Source organism: Oreochromis niloticus, linkage group LG1, assembly GCF_001858045.2.
Source record: "Oreochromis niloticus isolate F11D_XX linkage group LG1, O_niloticus_UMD_NMBU, whole genome shotgun sequence".
NCBI lineage: Eukaryota > Metazoa > Chordata > Actinopteri > Cichliformes > Cichlidae > Oreochromis > Oreochromis niloticus.
This window is the reverse complement of record NC_031965.2, coordinates 38,632,363-38,650,040: the sequence shown is the minus strand read 5'-3', so window position 1 is coordinate 38,650,040 and position 17,678 is coordinate 38,632,363. Positions and strand designations below refer to the sequence as shown.

The window sequence follows — 17,678 nt, the reverse complement described above, 5'->3', positions numbered from 1 at the left end:
TTAATAGGCAGCCGTTACCTTTGGGCGACCGCCATGGCCTGTATCTGTTCTTTATCTGCAGACTGTCAGACTGGCTGATTATGAAAACAGAGAACAGCTTCCACTCTTCTTCTTTTTTTTAAAGGTTTGCTAAAATCGAGATCAGCGCGTCTGAGCCCATCATCCCGTTCAGAGAGACGGTGGTTCGTCCTCCCAAAGTGGATATGGTGAACGAGGAGCTGGGCAAGCAGCAGAAAGTCGCCATCATTCATCAGGTGAGTCGCTGAGCTGGAGGCCAGGGGAGTGTATGAAATCTGTGATTTCAGTGTGACGGCTCTACTGTCTGCTGAGTCTGCTCAGGACATGTTTTCTTGTCGGTGCTGAAGGAGTTTAAAAATGATCAGTGTTGCTCTGTGGAGACGAATCGGACAGTAAGGAGGGAAAGGGGCGGATTTATCGAATTTACAGATAATCAGTGTTCTCATTTGGCCGTTTCCAGGTGAAAGAAGAGGCCTCTCAGGGTCGATCATCCGACACCCTACACCTGGACTCCAGCGGCCTCGTTACCCTCACCACCCCCAACAGGCTGGCCACGGTTGGCATCAGGGCGATACCTCTGCCACAGGGTAAGACCCGGGCACGCAGCGAGCGCGCTGAGAGGGTGCGAGCGGGGCGTGTGCCATGTCTGAGGGCAAAGGCGTTTGTAGCTCTTGGTCTGTGAGAACGAGGACGCACGCTCTGAGTCAGGCATTTACTGTTTACATGGAAACCGCGAGAAGGTCAAACCCTGCCCACCTTTCCACCTCCACACACCTGGTAACGATCTCCTGGTTCTCTGTCAGGAAGTCGCCCTTCCCGAACGTGCATGGAGCTCCTTGTTTGAAACAAGAAAACAAATGCATCAAGTCAGAAAACATTCAGTGAGCATCTTAAAGAGCAGCAAGCAGAGAAATGAATTTGAAATATCCAGTGAACATCAAAGATGACAGATTTTCGTCTCTTCATCAAACAAACAAAGAATGTAGGTCGAAACAGAGACTGTACGTAAACGATGGACATGGGCTCCGTGGCATTAGTGGCTGTTTTGTGGATGACATCACAGTCTTGGTGTATTTGAGCGAGAAACTCGGGACACTTTGTGTTTAAACTGTAACGACTGCCTGTCACAGAGTCGCCCCATCCTAAGATTCATGACAGGAAGGACCATACCTCAGCACACTTCAAACATTTATTTCATCTAGGAACTATTTTTTGTTGCACCCGCCGTATCACAGGATGCGTGCTTGATGCTCGTGCATGTGACAGGTTGCAGAGGTGAATGGTGTCTGTAATCTAAATGCTAAGGTTAGCCAGCTGCATGCTAGGCAGTAGAAAGATGATCATTCCTGCATGAAACTTGGGAAATGTGGGTGGATTCACAGGCCAGAACGTAAACGCTCGTATTCTTCGTGGACTGGCGCACGCCAGATCAATCTGAATAAGGCAGAACAGCCCGAGTGAAGCTGTACCATCTCATGAAGACACAGCAGTAATGCAGTGGGGGGTTTTTTTTTCAGAGGTGACGCGTCTGCTGGAGAGCAGCTCGGAGGTGATTCGGACTCTGGAGCAGGTAAACATGTCACTGAGGGAGGGGAAGAGTCTGGACATCAGCGTCAGGACCCTGGAGGCCATTTCTGACCTGAAGGCCCAGCTGGAGAGCCTGCTGCAGGGGAGGAAGTGGAGGAACGCCGTGGAACGTATCTGGGCCTTCGGGCCTCGCAGGTCAGACTCGAGCGTCTTTCTGATTCTACTTCTTTGTTTATTTGCATCTGATGGTGTCTGCAAGCTTCTTGCATTAACACTTGTTGTCTTGCATCTCAGCGCTTCCCTTTCTAATGTTCTTTCTGCTGGACGCACGTTCTGAGGACTTGAGTAGTGCGAGTTTTTCCTCGTTTTCTCTGTTAGATGCAGTCATGAGAATAAGGCAGAGCTGAACTCCTCAGGCCTTCATGAACAAAGAGGCGCAGCACCACGGAGACTTCCTCACTGTCCATGTCCGTGTCTCCAGGTACGGTCCGAACATCCTGCTGAACAGCGTGGAGGGATACCAGCGGCCGTCGGTGTGGCAGTGTCTGAGCCGCGGGGACAAAGCCAGCGAAGCTACGGCGCTGCGAGATTTTGACAACAGCATCATCAGCGGGTTCCAGCTGGCGGCTCTGTCGGGGCCCATGTGTGAGGAGCCCCTGATGGGAGTGTGCTTCTCTGTGGAGAGGTGGGACGTCCAGTCCACCGCCCCGCCGCAACACCAGGACTCCGTAGAAGACGACTCCACGGACCACGAGGCTACGGCGGAAAGTAACATGGAAGGAAGCAGTGAGACGTCTGCACGGGGGAGGGCACGGCGGCGGGACCGAGCCACGCCGGACGCAGGCCGGAGGTCGCCGCCTCTTCCGACTGCTACGGCCCGGTCTCTGGTCAGCTGATCGCTGCCGTGAAGGAGGCCTGCCGGCACGCCTTCCAGGCTCAGCCGCAGAGGCTCATGGCCGCCATGTACACCTGTGAGATCATGGCCACCGCAGACGTGCTGGGTAAGAGAGCGCTGCTGCACACCGTCGTTGCACAAACACGTCGTAGTTTTGCTGCATTGTTTGTTGTGCTGCTCTCTGCTGATTGGTGTAAACATCCATACGTATTAACGACACACTTACAGGAAATGTGCTGCTGCAGGAATTCGTCACCTCATGCTCATAAATCTGCTCTTCCATGTATTCCTGCAGATGCATGTTTAACTTCCTGCACACAGACTGTAGCAGCAGGTGGACATTAGGACCTGAAGGTCCGCTGAGCCGTCTCCCACCAGTGTCGTTTCCACATCGTTAGGCTCACATGAGCCTGACCTGTGACCAATCTGCCGCCGTCATTCTCTCAAACCAAAAAACGCCGAGCACAGTCACATGTTGTCCATGACTGTACCCCTCACACACACACACACACACACACACACACACACACACACACACTCGTTTTCAGGGTGAGATGTCCTGAAAATGTCACAGTTTGTAATTTCTGCCTGCAAAGCTCAGGATTGACTAATGCTCCATCGCACTCGCTAAATTGTTGTCCTCTGAAAGTCATTAAGATGAAAATGAGGCTTGAAACGGCGTTTACTGTGTTGGTAAACAATATCTGCAGGCCTGTTAGGATCCGCCGCAGCAGAGAAGCGCTCCGTCAGCCGAATCAGAGCGCCGCGGTGGAGCGAGGCGCCTGGTTGATTAAGAAGCACAGAGACCTCTGCTGAATCACGGGTCATTCTCTACATCGGTTGTTTTTCGTACTGATTTATGACGTTTGTGTCGAACTGAACTCGGCCTCTGTTCCGGTTCTTCGGTCCTTGCGGCGAGTCTGCCGAGTGTCCTGACTGCTGCGTTTCTTCCTCCAGGTCGTGTTTACGGGGTACTCGGGAAGCGAGAAGGTCGAGTCCTCCACGAAGAGATGAAGGAAGGGACGGACATGTTCATCATCAAGGCCGTGCTGCCCGTGGCTGAGAGCTTTGGGTTTGCAGACGAGATCCGCAAGAGGACGAGCGGATTGGCCAGTCCGCAGCTGGTGTTCAGTCACTGGGAGGTGAGGAGACTGTGATAGCCTGTCGGCCTCTTTCAGCTGGATGGTGACACAGGTGGTGTAGCTGCAGACCTCTTGGAGCATTTTTAATGTGATTATCAGACCAATAACATGGATACGGAGCGGCTCAATGAGGACGCATGCAGAGACATATCCACGTGTGATTGGCTCGTCCAAGCCACAGGTCGATGGCAGGTGTGAACGAGGCCGCGTGCACAGAGCAGTCTGCCTGAGCTCGTTATGTGGAGCTGCAGGTCAGTGAGGCCATCTGGTTAACGAGACGGCTGCCTCGGGGAGCTGGAATCAAAGCCGCGATAGACGGCGTGCACGTTACGCCGTCATACCGGCCGCTTGGCTGGCTCGAGCCGCCGCAGACACACACACACGTCTCAGCGTCCGGCGGGCCATATGCTCCGTGTCGGACGGGGTAATGGGTCAAATTGTCTGTGAAGAGGAAGAGACGAGTCGGCGGTGCTGCAGAGCGATCTCGCTTTGTTTTTAATGCTTCGTTATTTATTACGAGAGCGCCGATCAGGTGCAGGAAAACTCACAGAAGATGTTTTATAATAATGAGGCCGTTAAACCGCCGCTGTTAATGACTGCGTCTGCTCGTCGGTGCCTCGCTTCGTCTCCTCCAGTCTTTAGATTTCACATTAGTTTGATTTTCTCTGCTTTACCGGGAGTTACACCGAGTTAGTGCAAAGGACCAGGTGTGAAAACTGAAAACTCACAAAATCAAAAAATGAAATATGATTTAAAACTTAAAAAGCAGCGGCCCGAGGAGGCTTTCATTGATTAAACCGGATACGGTTTTAATGCGACTGTGAGCAAACTGCCTTCAAGTGTCATTTCAAGTAATGCAAAACAAAAAGTTAAATAATTCAAAAGTAATAAATCTTCACACAGCTGTGAGCAGGATGAATGGCAGAATTCACCCCAGTGAGGGGGGGCGGGTCTGCACTGTGGCATCTTTGGTTTCTGCCGCGGACGGCTGGTCCCTGGTATACTTCGGGTGGTGGTGTCTGTTGCCATGCAGGAGCACGGGCATGCTCCTGCATGCGGATGACGTGTAAACCTTCCCCTCTTGCTGACGCGAGTGTGGATTTCATTGAGCCATCCTGGGAGTCGGTGCTTCCCAGATATTTAATGTGTGAATGTTTGGAAGCTGAGTGCGGTGATGTGACCTCAGGCTGGTTATCGGGCGAACAGTCCGGTTGCAGACACTGGCTTCTTAAAAGAGGACTGCTGGCACTTTGTCCTGGCAGTGAGACGACAAAGGTCAAAGAAGGAACTGTTGACAGTGTGGATTTAATGCATTTATGAATCGGGTGAGGCCTCGGGTGAGGCAGGTGTTGGTGGTTGGAGCCTGATCGTTCCGCACCGTTTTCCCAGCGCTCCGTCCTGGTTTGATGTCTTTTTAAATAACAGATCAGTGTCCCGTCCAGACATCAATGTTGAAACCACGTGTAGCTGTGTGCAGACCCTCAGCCTGTTTGCATCATGCTAACACACGCACACACACACACACACACACACACACACACACACACACACACACGTCCAGCAGCCTCATTGTCTCGCAGCCTTTTGTCTTCACCTCATTAAAACTTGTCTGTCTGATCTCATTTATGTGCAGAGGCTTCCTCACAAAGACGCCCCCCCCCCCCTCCCTCCCTACCAGCTTCAGGACTCTCCCGCTGCTCAGGGCTGATGTCAGCATTCCTCTGACAGCCGTTTGATATGACCGGGATATCGGATTTACATATGAATGAGCGGCGAGGCGGAGAGGTGATTGTCAGCGTGGCATTGTTGTGTAACTGGAAGGTTTAGTGGCTCCTTTGGGGACGTTTACATTAGATTTCCATCAGAATGGAGCTTTTGTCGAGCCGCACGCCGGAGAATCGTGCGAGCGAGTCGCGTATTGATCGGCCGAGACATCTGTCTGCCACTACATGTGCGCGTCTGCGTGTATACGATACATTTTTGGTTTTTGGAGGCCTGATAAAACTCAGAGCCTGACCGTAGCTGGTCACAAATAGTAAATGCACAAATGCAGATTTTAACTGATGCGAACTGCAGACGACGCTCGGCGGTACAGAAAAATTGATGTCAGTTATCACTTTGTAATCTCAGGGTCAAAGGCCACATTAACCACGAGTGGAGCAGGTCATGTTCACGTTTCCGCAGATTTGCAGTCTGCTCTCTGACAGGAACGTGTTTCATTCATGAAGCCTGGTGAAGCGTTTGTTTCCAACGAGCACAGGAAGCTTTAACGGTGCAAAGTGTGTGCACGTGGATTCAGTAGAAGCCAGATGCATTTGTGAGGTGTTTGTCACTGACAATATGACCTTTGACCTCACCTATGGTCACGAGGTTCGGTTAGTGACCGAAACAACGAGGTCGCGGCGAGGAGCCTCTGCTCTTAGAGCTGCTGCCTGAATTCTGAGGCAGTTTTCACGAGTGATTCCTTCAGTTTTCCGCGATGCTGCAGTCGTGTTTTTATCTTCTTCATCTTTTCCTGCACGTTGAAGTTACCGCCTGCTGTCGGTAGCTTCCCGCTGAACTTCATTCGACCAACGCGGGCTCTGAGAAAGCCGAAGCGTCCGTGAACTCGACCGCGGAGACGGTGGCGGCGGCCTCGGTGATGTTCCTGATGTGTTTGTGAGACAAAATGTGACACAGCAGGAAAAAAGCTGCGCATGAAAACTGTGTTTCTACACAGAGACGATTAGACATCCACCTGTTACCGTGCGCCCTCCTCTCGCTTCTCTGTGACGTCATTTTAGTTTGCGTTTGAACTTTTCTGCCTTTTGTGTCACGTTTCCACACAAACGATCAGCCGAAACGATCTTAACGTCTTCCTGCGGGGACTCTGAGACGCTGTGTGTCCACCAGCGTTAATTCACTGTGCAGGACGCCTCGTCCCTTGCCGCCCCCTCCTGCTTCGTCCCTTTGTGCTCTGGCATATGCTGCTCACGTGCGGTGCGTGCTGCCTCCTGCAAGCCGCCCGTTGTTGTAGCTTGCTCACTACCATCTGCCCCAGTGTAACCAGAGCCAGGTGCCCCAGTGTACTGGTGCTACTGTAGCTGTGTGTGTGTGTGTGTGTGTGTGTGTGTGTGCGTGTGCGTGCTAACAGTCCTTTCAGTTCAGGAGCTGCTGTCATCTTTATGAAACTAATAATCCAAATTTCACTCAGTGGATCAACAGTTTTTATTTCATTGGTTATTTATTTAAAAGGTCATTTGATATTTTACAGACTTAGACTGAGACTATCAGCAGACTGAGGCGAGTCAGGAAGGTTAGCTGGATCCCAGAGTCACATCCCAAGTCTCACAGCATTAAGATGGAAGCAGGAGGAAACGTCCTGCCGGGAGCGCACAGGGATCATCGCGCCGCATCTTTTTATCTGTAATTTCACATTTAAGCTCACTGTGGTTGTACTTAGGAATCAGGTTCAACGTAGCCAGCTCAACAAAACCTCAAAATCCAGTCAGCTCTCACGGCCTAACTCAGGCTCTGTGCGCGCTCACATGAAAATCTGCTGGCTCCTCCCACCTCAGTCACAGACGTTATCAGTGGTTGATGGAGAGCAATAAAAATATAGAACAGCAGCAAAAGTTGAGACGAGAGCAGAAAGATGTTCGTCTTGTGAATCCTGCGCCGTCAGCACTGCCGTTTCAGCTGAGACGCTGTGAGGCGCCGAACTCCTGACATTCAGGCCCCCCCCCCCCCCCCCTCCCCGGAACCTGGTCCACGTCTCAACCGCGTGCCTGTAGATTTAATTCCAGCAGATATTAGGATTAGGAGTTATTTTTGTGACGTTTATCCAAAAACCATAAGCTGCCCCAGACCAGGTGACAAGTTACCATGGTGACTGAAAGAGCCGTCCCTCTGGTTTCACGTCTTGTATGATTATTACTTGTTTGGTTTATGTTTTTATTAATTATCCAAAATGTTGGTACGCAGCTCTGTGACACTGTTTGTGTTCAGATGAAGACACTGATCCCGTCTGTGTCCCAGGTGATCAGCAGCGATCCTTACTGGGTTCCCACCACCGAGGAAGAATACCTGCACTTCGGCGAGAAGGCCGACTCTGAAAACCAGGCCTTGAAATACATGAACGCTGTCCGCCGCCGCAAAGGGCTCTACGTGGAGGAGAAGATAGTGGAGCACGCCGAGAAACAGAGGACGCTCGGCAAGAACAAGTAGAGGAAACCCAGACGTCTCCTCGGGGGTCGGACGGAGGCGCCGCTGACATCGAGCGCAGGACCGTCAGCCGACGACACGCCGACATCGCTCTGCTTTCAGAGCAGCTACGCTCAGAAACTGCAGGGTTTCCTGTCGTTATACACCTTTTTAGTTTTTGTGATAAATTGGAGTGAATAATGTGTTCATACTGAGGGTGAAATACATATATGACAAAGTCTGTAATATTTTTAAAACAGATTGTTTTGATTTCTTCTTCAGGTAAAAGTTCATCCGTGCACAGATACTGACCAATCAGATGGCAGCATTCAGTAATGAATAAATGAGTGTTTCAATCGCACCGCGTCATTCTGTTGCTTCACTCATTTACTCGTAATAATTCATTGATACGACATCTGTATGGACTCAGCACCAACCAATCAGGCGCTGCAGGAGTGAAGCTGAGTCAGCGTCAGGTTTATTTTAGACAGCTTGGATGTTTCCGTGCACGCTCATGCGTGCTGACACTCTTACGCATCATGAGACTACAGAAGTGCTGCTGAGCATCATCAATCTCAGGAGCTCGGTGGAGGAGGCGTTAGAGCGCCTTGTTGTGTTTACCGGGCACGCCAGCTGATATAACGGAACCATCCCTCTCATCCAAATATGGTCACTGCTGGTTCCATAAACGCCAACATGGGGTTGACAACGAACAAATGTTTACGTCTGTCCTATATATACAGTCTATAGACCGGGGCTGCTTCTACATCGCATCATGTGCACAACTCACGAGGTACAATTATTAATGGACTTGAAACCATGCAGCTGTCCAATTTCAATTTCATAACAACACTCTACCCTACAATATCAGAAAGAAACCCCGATAATCAGACCATCCTCTATGAGTGAGGACTTTGGCGACAGTGGGAAGGAAAAACTCCCTTTTAACAGGAAGAAACCTCCGACAGAGCCAAACTCAGGGAGGGGCGGGGCCATCTGCTGGGACCGGTTGGGGTGAGAGAAGGAAGACAGGATAAAGACAAGCTGTGGGAGAGAGACAGAGATGTGTTTGCTGAGTGATGCAACAAAAGCATCTCTCCTAATCCAATCAGACGGCACGTGCCTGTGTGATAACCTCTCTGATAGGCTGGCCGACGGTCCCGGCTCTGCTCGTCCAGCGAGACCTGCTGATGAAAGTCTGTGGGTGTGTTCTCGTGTCCATCGCACGAGATCATTTTACAGTAAGTGTGAAACACTCCGGGGGATCACCGACGGCAGAGAATATTGATTGATTATTGTTCAGTATTAAGGAGCTTCATAGACAGACAACACGAGCACTCGGACAGCTACAGTCGACCTCGCCTGGTCGCAGACTTTTCTGGGGGACATATTTGTAAAATATTTGCTGATTGTTTTCATTTTATTTTTATACTAAATAATTTTTTTATGATCAAAAATACTAATTTTAAAATATTAATAATAATGTAAACACAGCAAAATATCAATAAATGTTTTTTTTCTTTAAAATTCCAAACACAACGCTCCCAGGAAAGAAAATGCCGCTTAGCTGAAATACTAAAGTGGATTTCGGTTATTGGCCGATGTTTGCAAAGTGTTTTAGGATGATAGCTGAAGGTAGATATGATGATATTATATGGGAATTTTTAGAGGGGGTCTCAAGTATTCCTGGGCGTTGGTCCCAAATCCTCCCAAATACCAGGATGGACTCTACTCTGAAACCACCACACACACAAACTATCTAAAGTAGTAAGACAGCAGCATTCACCTCTAACTGATATAAAACTGATAAATGTAAAGTTCATCTGGATTAATAGTCATGTCAGAATAATATGACATGAGCTCTGCAAACATGTAGTAATAAGCAGTAACGCAGCTCTGTAGCTGAGATAAAGCATGCAGTGTGCCCACAGGTCTTTACAGGAGAATGATGTATTCCTACAAATCGCCCCGAGTTTGAAGAAACTGTGTGTAAAGTAATCTTGAATATCCCAGCAGGGAAGCCTGTTAACGGGACACGTAAATATCAGACGTGATGTTATTAGATCGTCATCTGAGGGAAAAACCCCAAAACAATGAATCCGTCCTTCCATCTGTCTCTGGACTCTTGCTGCCAGGCAGACTCTCAGTTCTTCTGTACAAATCTACAGGTCTGCTTTCTCCTTTCTGTGTTTTTGGGTTTCTTGTCCAACCTGACGGACACGCCCAGAGCCCCATGCTTTCACAGCCTGACCAGAAAACTGACTGGATGTAGATCAGGCTCGGTCGCATCACTGCAGCTCCATATCCTCGTATCCTTCCTTTAATCCTTCGTTTCCTCTTTGCCCTCGTGGACTCACACCAACCCCCGTCTTCATCCAGAGGAAGCAAAGCAAAGATCGGCATATGTGAATGTGTGCAGAGAGGTAACATGAGAGCACACACACACACAGGGGAGGGTGTCTGATTGATGAAGGCCTTCTCTAACAGAGTGTAGTCCAGGTGTCTTGGGTGGGTGTTACACTGTCGGGTGGAACTAAGTGGGCAGTCAGGGGTCACAGTGAGGATGATGCACCTGGGTGTGTCAGAGGAAGGCTGCGATCTGACTGAGTGCTTCCTAATGGGCCACTCCATCAAACACACACACCGGGGCTGTCAGGCTGCTGAGGTCCGCCCCAGGTCATGTATGTTCTTCACACCGCGGCACGCTGACTCGTGTTTGGTTCTTTGTGCTGTTAATGCAGCATCCGGCTCGTTTACAGACTGTGAAGGACCCGAGGAAAGACGGCTCAACACACACACACACACACACACACACACAGAGTTCAGGCTGTTTCACCTGTTTGGTTTGTTGGTGACTTGCAGAGTAAGGAGCCCCACTGAGTGACCAGAGGACCCCGACTGGTTCAGATCTTTGAGTGAAGCTTCGAGCACGCGGCTAAAATGCCAGCAGGATGAATTCTCACATTATTTGATTTAAGTTAATCTCTAATTAGTCCCTGTAGAGAAATCTGTTCTACATATTTAAGGCCTCCCGAGTATCAGGAGCCGAGGTCAGCCGTGGCGCCCTGCCTGCGACGAGCTTTTCGGTGCAGGACCTGAGTTGGTATTCTCTAATTGGATGTTTGAATTTTTCTTGGTTTATGGGTCTAAACATATATATATTTGTTTGTGATTATAAGTGAGGCAGCGTGCAGAGGTTATAATTTTATGTTTAAAAAATAAATTAATAATAATAAAATGGTTATATAAACTACGCTGTAAGCTCCATGGCTGCAAAAGCAAATGCCCAAAGCTGCAGTTCCTCTAACGGCCACTTGAGGCTGATGCTGTTTGGGGTGTGGGTAAGATTGCTGTAAATGGTCATGATACGGATGGATGGGATGAGGTCATCCAGCTCTAATGTGTAGCCGGCACTTGGACATCCACTTTGTATGGAGCAGCAACACTCGGCGTGATTTATGGCCCAACTTTTTATTTTCTTTGATCGTCTATCAACCTGCTAAACGCTCCCACAGCAGCTGTGAGATGCCAACAAAGGCATTAAAATGTCTCCAGGAAATGTGACACAGGACAACTTAAAGACATCCCGTCTGCAACGCTGCTATTATTAAACAGTATGTATATGATGCATTTGTCCAGTGATAAATGGGCTGAAGATGAGCGCTAGAATGACTCCTTTACTGCTGCCACACAGGAGGAAACAGAGTTCATCCTGTTTGCGAAGTTTGTATTGTGAGGAAACTCATTCTAAAAGTATTAAATGAGATTTGTTCCCTCTGAGCTCCTGCAGGAAACCGTCACACGGCCTGACTCGACACAGCTTCAAAGTGCATTTTTTTTTTGACAGAGGGTTCTCAGGAGTTTTTCCTTTCGCTGCATCAGCACGGACAGTAAAAAGCCTCTTCCTGTCTTTACCCCAGCAGGTTGTAAAGACTATAGAAATGCGCGGCAGGCGCAGCAGCTCATCACGCCGCCTGCTTCTGTGTCTTTGCAGAGAGGCGAGGCCCGGCTGGAGGCTGCTGCTGCTCTCAAATTAATTGCCTTTGTTTTCCGCGAGCTGAGCTGGTCTACCTCTGCCATTACCTCATTCATCTCCCCTCCTTCCTTTCCTCCCCCTTCCTTGTCCACCGCAAACCACAGTAGCTGTTATTGAGCCGAGGAGGCCGGGCACCGAGGGAGCGTGGAGTTATTAGAGCTAGTGAGCGTTTGTGGAGATCTAAGACTTACAGGGTCACTTGAAACAAATTATTAAGCAGATTTCCTCACCTCTGAGCTGAAGCTTCATGCGCGTCTGCTCCTTCAGAGCGAGACGCACGACTGAAAATCAAAGTTTTTGTTGTGGACACAGAAGCGATACGATCATCGGAGAATGCGGCACAAAGCAAAGACCTGAACACAAACCATGGTGGAGCGACTGGCTTCATTTCAGAGAGATTTAGGCTTCCAGTGATGATTACATCAAAACTACTGGTATAAATATATAAAGACCCCACTGTGTCCTGGGCCCACTGTGGAGGCTGATGGGCTCTACAATCAGCATCACCACTGATCAGGGTGACTCCCCACCACCTCCACCTCTTTTTCCCTATTTATTCATCATTTTTTCTTTTGGACTGGGTCATATTTAAAGTCAAAAACCAACATTTTAAATGACAGATTCCAGTAAGAGCGATGTGGTTCGAGCAGCCCTGTCCCAGACTGTATATAAAAGATGGCTGAAGCCATCGTGCTCATTTCCTGCCCTCTCCGGGCATCCCCGTTTGTTCTCACCATCCTGGGTTTTTGAAATGTGGATCTGAGGAGCAGGTGGACACTGGCTGCTCGTACTGTGGCGACTTAAAGGAATAAAGTTTCAGATCTGACTCCTGAGTGTGCAGTTACATCCTGGAAACACATCTTCCTGACGGAGCGTCGAGCCTGCTGGGATCAGTGGCCGCAATTCCTGCACCGGCAGCTACACGTGGGTAACACATCCTCTACATCGTGTTGCAAATGCCAAAGGAAGGAAGAGCAGTCTGCACCGTCCTTTGTTGAAGAAGTCATTGTTGTGTAGTTTCCTCCTGCGGACCCCCGGGTACCTTCACGAGTCCACCAGCCGCCCCAACCCCCCCGCTCTCCATACGGCCTGTTTTGTCTGCGGCCATGAGGGAATGACCTTCTGTCTATGTATCTGCTCATTCATCAGTCAGCCAGAGGTTTGTGTTCCTCTCCACCCCCCCCTCCACCCCCTCCCCGCTGAGACAATACTCTCTGCTAATGCGTTCTGCAGAGTGAAGCCGAGTCTGTTTTCTGGAGAAATGCCCTGAAGGAGCTTTCTAGCAAGTCCCTACAGACACAACATGAGCTGTTTTCACACATGCAGCCCTGAAACCAGGAGCTGTGTGAGAAACGCAAACGTTCGACCCTTCAGACTGGACGTGAAGCGCTGCTCTACGAGAACACTAATCAAAAGTCAAGAGGCACATAGTCTGAACGCGTGATGTTAGCGGTTCGGGTGTTTATGATCAGTGATGAGTTACTTAACCCTTTAAAGACAAGCTTTGGTTTTTGAGACTTTATCCTCCCTTAAAAACCAAAATCATACATTTGTAGGCAATAAATGTAACAAAATCCAGATGCATCAAATATGATACAAATTAACACTAATATTTATTTCACGGTTCAGGCTTTGAAGGGTTAAGTTTCATAGTCTCAGCTTCTCTGAATATATAAGGCCTGCATGGCCTCTGCTTTTGTGACTGCACCAACAGAGATTAAAAGTTTGCATGAATCCTGCAGGCGGACTACAGCTGGGCCTGAATGAAAGAACAAGTGTGTGTGACCAGGTATAACCTCCACCTTACACCTCCCAGTGTCCGAGTGAGAGAAGCACAGGAAAAGAAACAAACTGTGAGAAATCTCTGGCTCACACTCTCACTGATATCCATCCCATGGTGCAGATTCACCCCGACGCCTGGACGGTGACGTGGCGAGGTAAACACTCCGTCAAGCTCGCGATGTACCAAACTGTCTGCGGTTCAGACCTTCAGCTGCTTCTCTTTTCGGATCAGTGCCATCGTTCATTGTCTCTATTCGCTCAAGCTGTAAAGAAGCGCAGCACTGGAGAGGCCAATTACCCCGACTGTGTGCCGGGCCAGTGTTAAAGAGTGTGTGTGTGTGTTTGCTCTGGTTCGGTTGGCAGTATGACTTAAGTGCAGACTGACCTGAAAAAAATAGAAAAACACCTACAAGCAGTTTTAAAGTGGGGGTCGTCTCTATGCCTGGTTTCCACCAGAATCCAAAATATTAGTGACGGTGTTCCAAGCAGCAGCAGAAAGACGGCGCCGCAGCATTCAGTGGGGTTGAATTCTCCCTGAATCTGGAAAATAAAACAACAAAAATGACTCAAGAACCAGCCGACAGTCGCACACACTGATATTTGCGCCCAACCCCGTTTCACCCCAGACGCCTTCTCCGGCTGAACTGTGCCTCAGCATGAGTGATGATATCTGCTCTGTTGAAATGACTGCAAATATTTTCTCATCGCAAACCTGAAAAGATTAGAAATGGGAAAAAATCCCAGAACCTGAGAATGAAGTTAGAAGTTGGAAATGAGAGTTTGGCTCCATCCACACCGGCGTGTGTTCTCACTTTAAATCAGACTCCGTCTGGTCCGCCGTGCCCAATGGCGCCAGCAGACGCGTTGCTTCACGAGCAGCGAGGGCATTTCTAAAAAATATATTTCTTTACATTCTTTTTCCGACATTCAATCTCAACACTATGATTTTATTAACAACAGATCCCATCTTCCCACATAGCAGGCAGGTCTGGCCCGGATCTGGTGTCAAGCCGACACTGCTGGCTGACTTCTGGCATAGTAAGTGGTATGTCATCCAGATATGGGCCAGGCCTGGTGTAGCTGGCACTGTCTATGTGATGGCATGCTATATCTGGCTCGACTGTGGTTTGGTTTATGTGGCCCAGGCTCATAGAAAACAGGTCTGGCCGGGATCTGGCATCAAGCTGGCACTTCTGACTGACTGGTGTCATGGCAGGGTGTATGCCATTGATGCACTATTTATGTTGGTATTTTCCTATTTTAGTTAGACCCAAATGCTATGTTGCAATACTATACTGCTATGGTAGCCAATGTTTCACATGCAGGGTTGACAGGTTTGTGAGTGTACACTTTATCCAAAACATAGTGAGGGTTTACTCATGTTTACCACTGGGTGGCTGTAGCTCATGTGGTAGAGCAGGTCACCTACTGATTGGAAGGTTAGTGGTTCACTGGCTCCTCCAGTCTGCATGTCAAGAGTATGAATGTAGTTAGTAAGCACTCAGTTTAGAGAAAGTGGGTGAATGGGACACGTTGTTAGAGCACTTTGAGTAATCTGGGAGAGTAAAAAAGTGCTGTATAAGAATCAGTCCGTTCACTGTCTGAACAGAGTTTCGTCATGTTACTTTTGCACTATTATGTTCCGGCACATGTTGTTATTACATGACTTGAGTAAGGTACACATTAGGCTGACATCTGGGGCCAGAGCTGAAACTGTTCTGGGCCACCAGTGTGTCTGCACCTGGCCTTGTGCTGGCCCATGTGTGGGCCAGATCCGGGCCATACCAAGTTTGCTATGTGGGTTTGCATTCTTTACTCGATTATTATTCAAATAGATCTGAAGGTTGATAACTGGTGTTTTGTTTTTCGTTTTTCCCCAAATGTCCCGTCTGGCACTGTAGGAATCACAATTATTGTCTGAGAAAGAAAGAAAGGTTGGGAAGAGAATTAATAGAAATAAGGGGAAGAAGAACAGAGAGACGATGGACAGAGAGAGAAAAGAAAAAAAACCTGCTAATAATGCGTGATATGTTTTGAGGCAGCAGCCAACCAAGATAGTCTGTCTGTGACTACCTGTTTGTACACCTCTGTGTGTGAGCGCACTTATGTTTATAAGATTTCTCCATGTAAATGTCTAATAGTGGGTGTGGGGAGCCATAGCCCTGCCCCATGATGGAGGAGACCCGGGCTGCAGAGGCCTCCCAGACCACGAGAGCTGAGGAGTGAAACAATCGCTGCCTGTGCTAACACACCTGTAGTTCAGGTACGATGGCGGGGGGTCACTGATGTGACAGGAAGCAGAGTTGCTCGCAGAAAATTTACTACAAAACAAAAGTAACAATGGAAAAAAACAAAAAAGTAAGAAGCAAGCTTAGAGATGGATTTGCTTCAGGTTCTCCTGACACGAGTGTTAGGTGCAGCAGAAAACCAATGGAGTGCTTCACCAAGTGGTACCAAGACTGTTACCCATCACCAGAGGAAGCCATACGGAGCTGCACTGTATGCTTCCACCAGCAACCTCCATCAACCACTCGACAACAGCTGAGCAACAGCTGGGAGTACCTGGGAGTCTGATTTCAACCAGCTGGGGAACACACATATCACAGTGGTGACCAGTGGTTGTCATGGAGACACCACATGTGCTCTAGGCCTGCGTGACCGGTGTGTAACCAACATCCACACAACACGTTGACGTCACAAAAAATGTAATATTTTGGCAGTCAGGAAAACGAGCATGGCTGTTTGCATCACTGTAAAAAAAGTTCTTGCCCATCCAGACTGGGGTTTTCAAACCTAAAGAGAGCTGGCACATATTCCAAAAAAGCAGATACGGGGGTCCTAAAGTGCCGTAACAGTGCAGCTGCTGAGCAAAAGTGCAATAAAAGTTACACACTTGTAGTAAAAGTGCAGCTATGGCCTTAAATCAGCGGCGGGGTGCGTAGTGGTGCGCTGGGATCAGCTCAGGACGCTGAAACAGTCAGGCCGACTGATGATTGTTTGACTGTGTTTGACTCTAAAAGCCCATTAGACCACACTGCTGCATGATGTGGGAGACTGCTCGCTGCACGCTGACTGCTTTAGTCTGAAAGTGGAGACACAGCAGAGAGACTGAAACTGACAGAAGGTATAAAAGTCACTCTAATAGGCAGTGATGAGAAAAGCAGCAGCAGCCACACTGTTGCTGCTTTTCTGTACATTTTAGCAGATTTGGTTTGAGTTTGGTCACCTAGAGAAATGAAACACTGCCAAGTAGTTTATCCTCATCATTTCTTTTCCTGCTCTCCTCATCACTCCCTAATCCAGGCTGCCGGCATGTCCCTAACATGTCTGGACATGTTTCTAAGTAACTGGAAGGCCCAGTTACTGCAGCTCTGAACAGTCAAGCTCAGTGAAGTCAAACGCTCAGAGAAATAAAGTCGTTTAATAATTATTCTTTAATTCTACTTTAACATTTTCAGTTCCTGTGCCCTTTTTTTACTCATATATATCTAGTTGGTAGATTACATACTAGATCCAGCTTACAAGTATAATTTAGAGTCTGTTTTACACAGTTCCTGTGGTCTGCACTGTTACAACATCAGGAGTGGTGGGAAAGATTCAACTCGATCCAATTCAGTTGTATTTATACAAATACACGCCAAATCACAACAACAGTCGCCTCAAGGCGCTTTATATTGTAAGGCAGACCCTACCATAATACATACAGAGAAAAACCAACAATCATATGACCACATGTGACAAAGCACTTTGGCGACAGTGGGAAGGAAAAACTCCCTTTTAACAGGAAGAAACCTCCAGCAGAACCAGGCTCAGGGAGGGGCGGGGCCATCTGTTGCGACCGGTTGGAGATAGATATCATAAGATGGAAGATATCAGTTATGTTTTATTCACCTTCATGTTAGCACAGCTGTGACACCATGTGTGCAGTGGGTGTAGCACTCTCATCTGGAGCAGACAGTCACATATTCTATAGCAGGGGTCGGCAACCTGCGGCTCCGGAGCCGCATGCGGCTCTTTAGTCCTTATACTGCGGCTCCGCCTGGTTTGGGCAAATAAATTAGAAGTATTTCGCTGAAGTGTATTTTATTTATGTTAG

General features: G+C 48.6%; 1 protein-coding gene across 2 annotated transcripts in view; it reads left to right on the top strand.

Annotated features, from left to right (window-relative positions):
* The window catches only part of efl1 (elongation factor like GTPase 1), a 77,702-nt gene extending 69,577 nt beyond the window's left edge, over positions 1-8,125 (top strand). Inside the window, exons 17-23 of one of the 2 annotated variants that reach the window (XM_019361629.2) lie at positions 125-254; positions 479-605; positions 1,536-1,740; positions 2,027-2,338; positions 2,374-2,546; positions 3,398-3,582; positions 7,600-8,125. In XM_019361629.2, coding sequence (XP_019217174.1) covers positions 125-254; positions 479-605; positions 1,536-1,740; positions 2,027-2,338; positions 2,374-2,546; positions 3,398-3,582; positions 7,600-7,788 — 1,321 coding nt within the window. In that variant the 3' untranslated portion in view covers positions 7,789-8,125. Of the gene's footprint in view, positions 1-124; positions 255-478; positions 606-1,535; positions 1,741-2,026; positions 2,547-3,397; positions 3,583-7,599 lie in introns of those variants that run through there. The other variant, XR_002062893.2, reaches the window with a different exon arrangement.
* Positions 8,126-17,678: the final 9,553 nt, after the last annotated feature.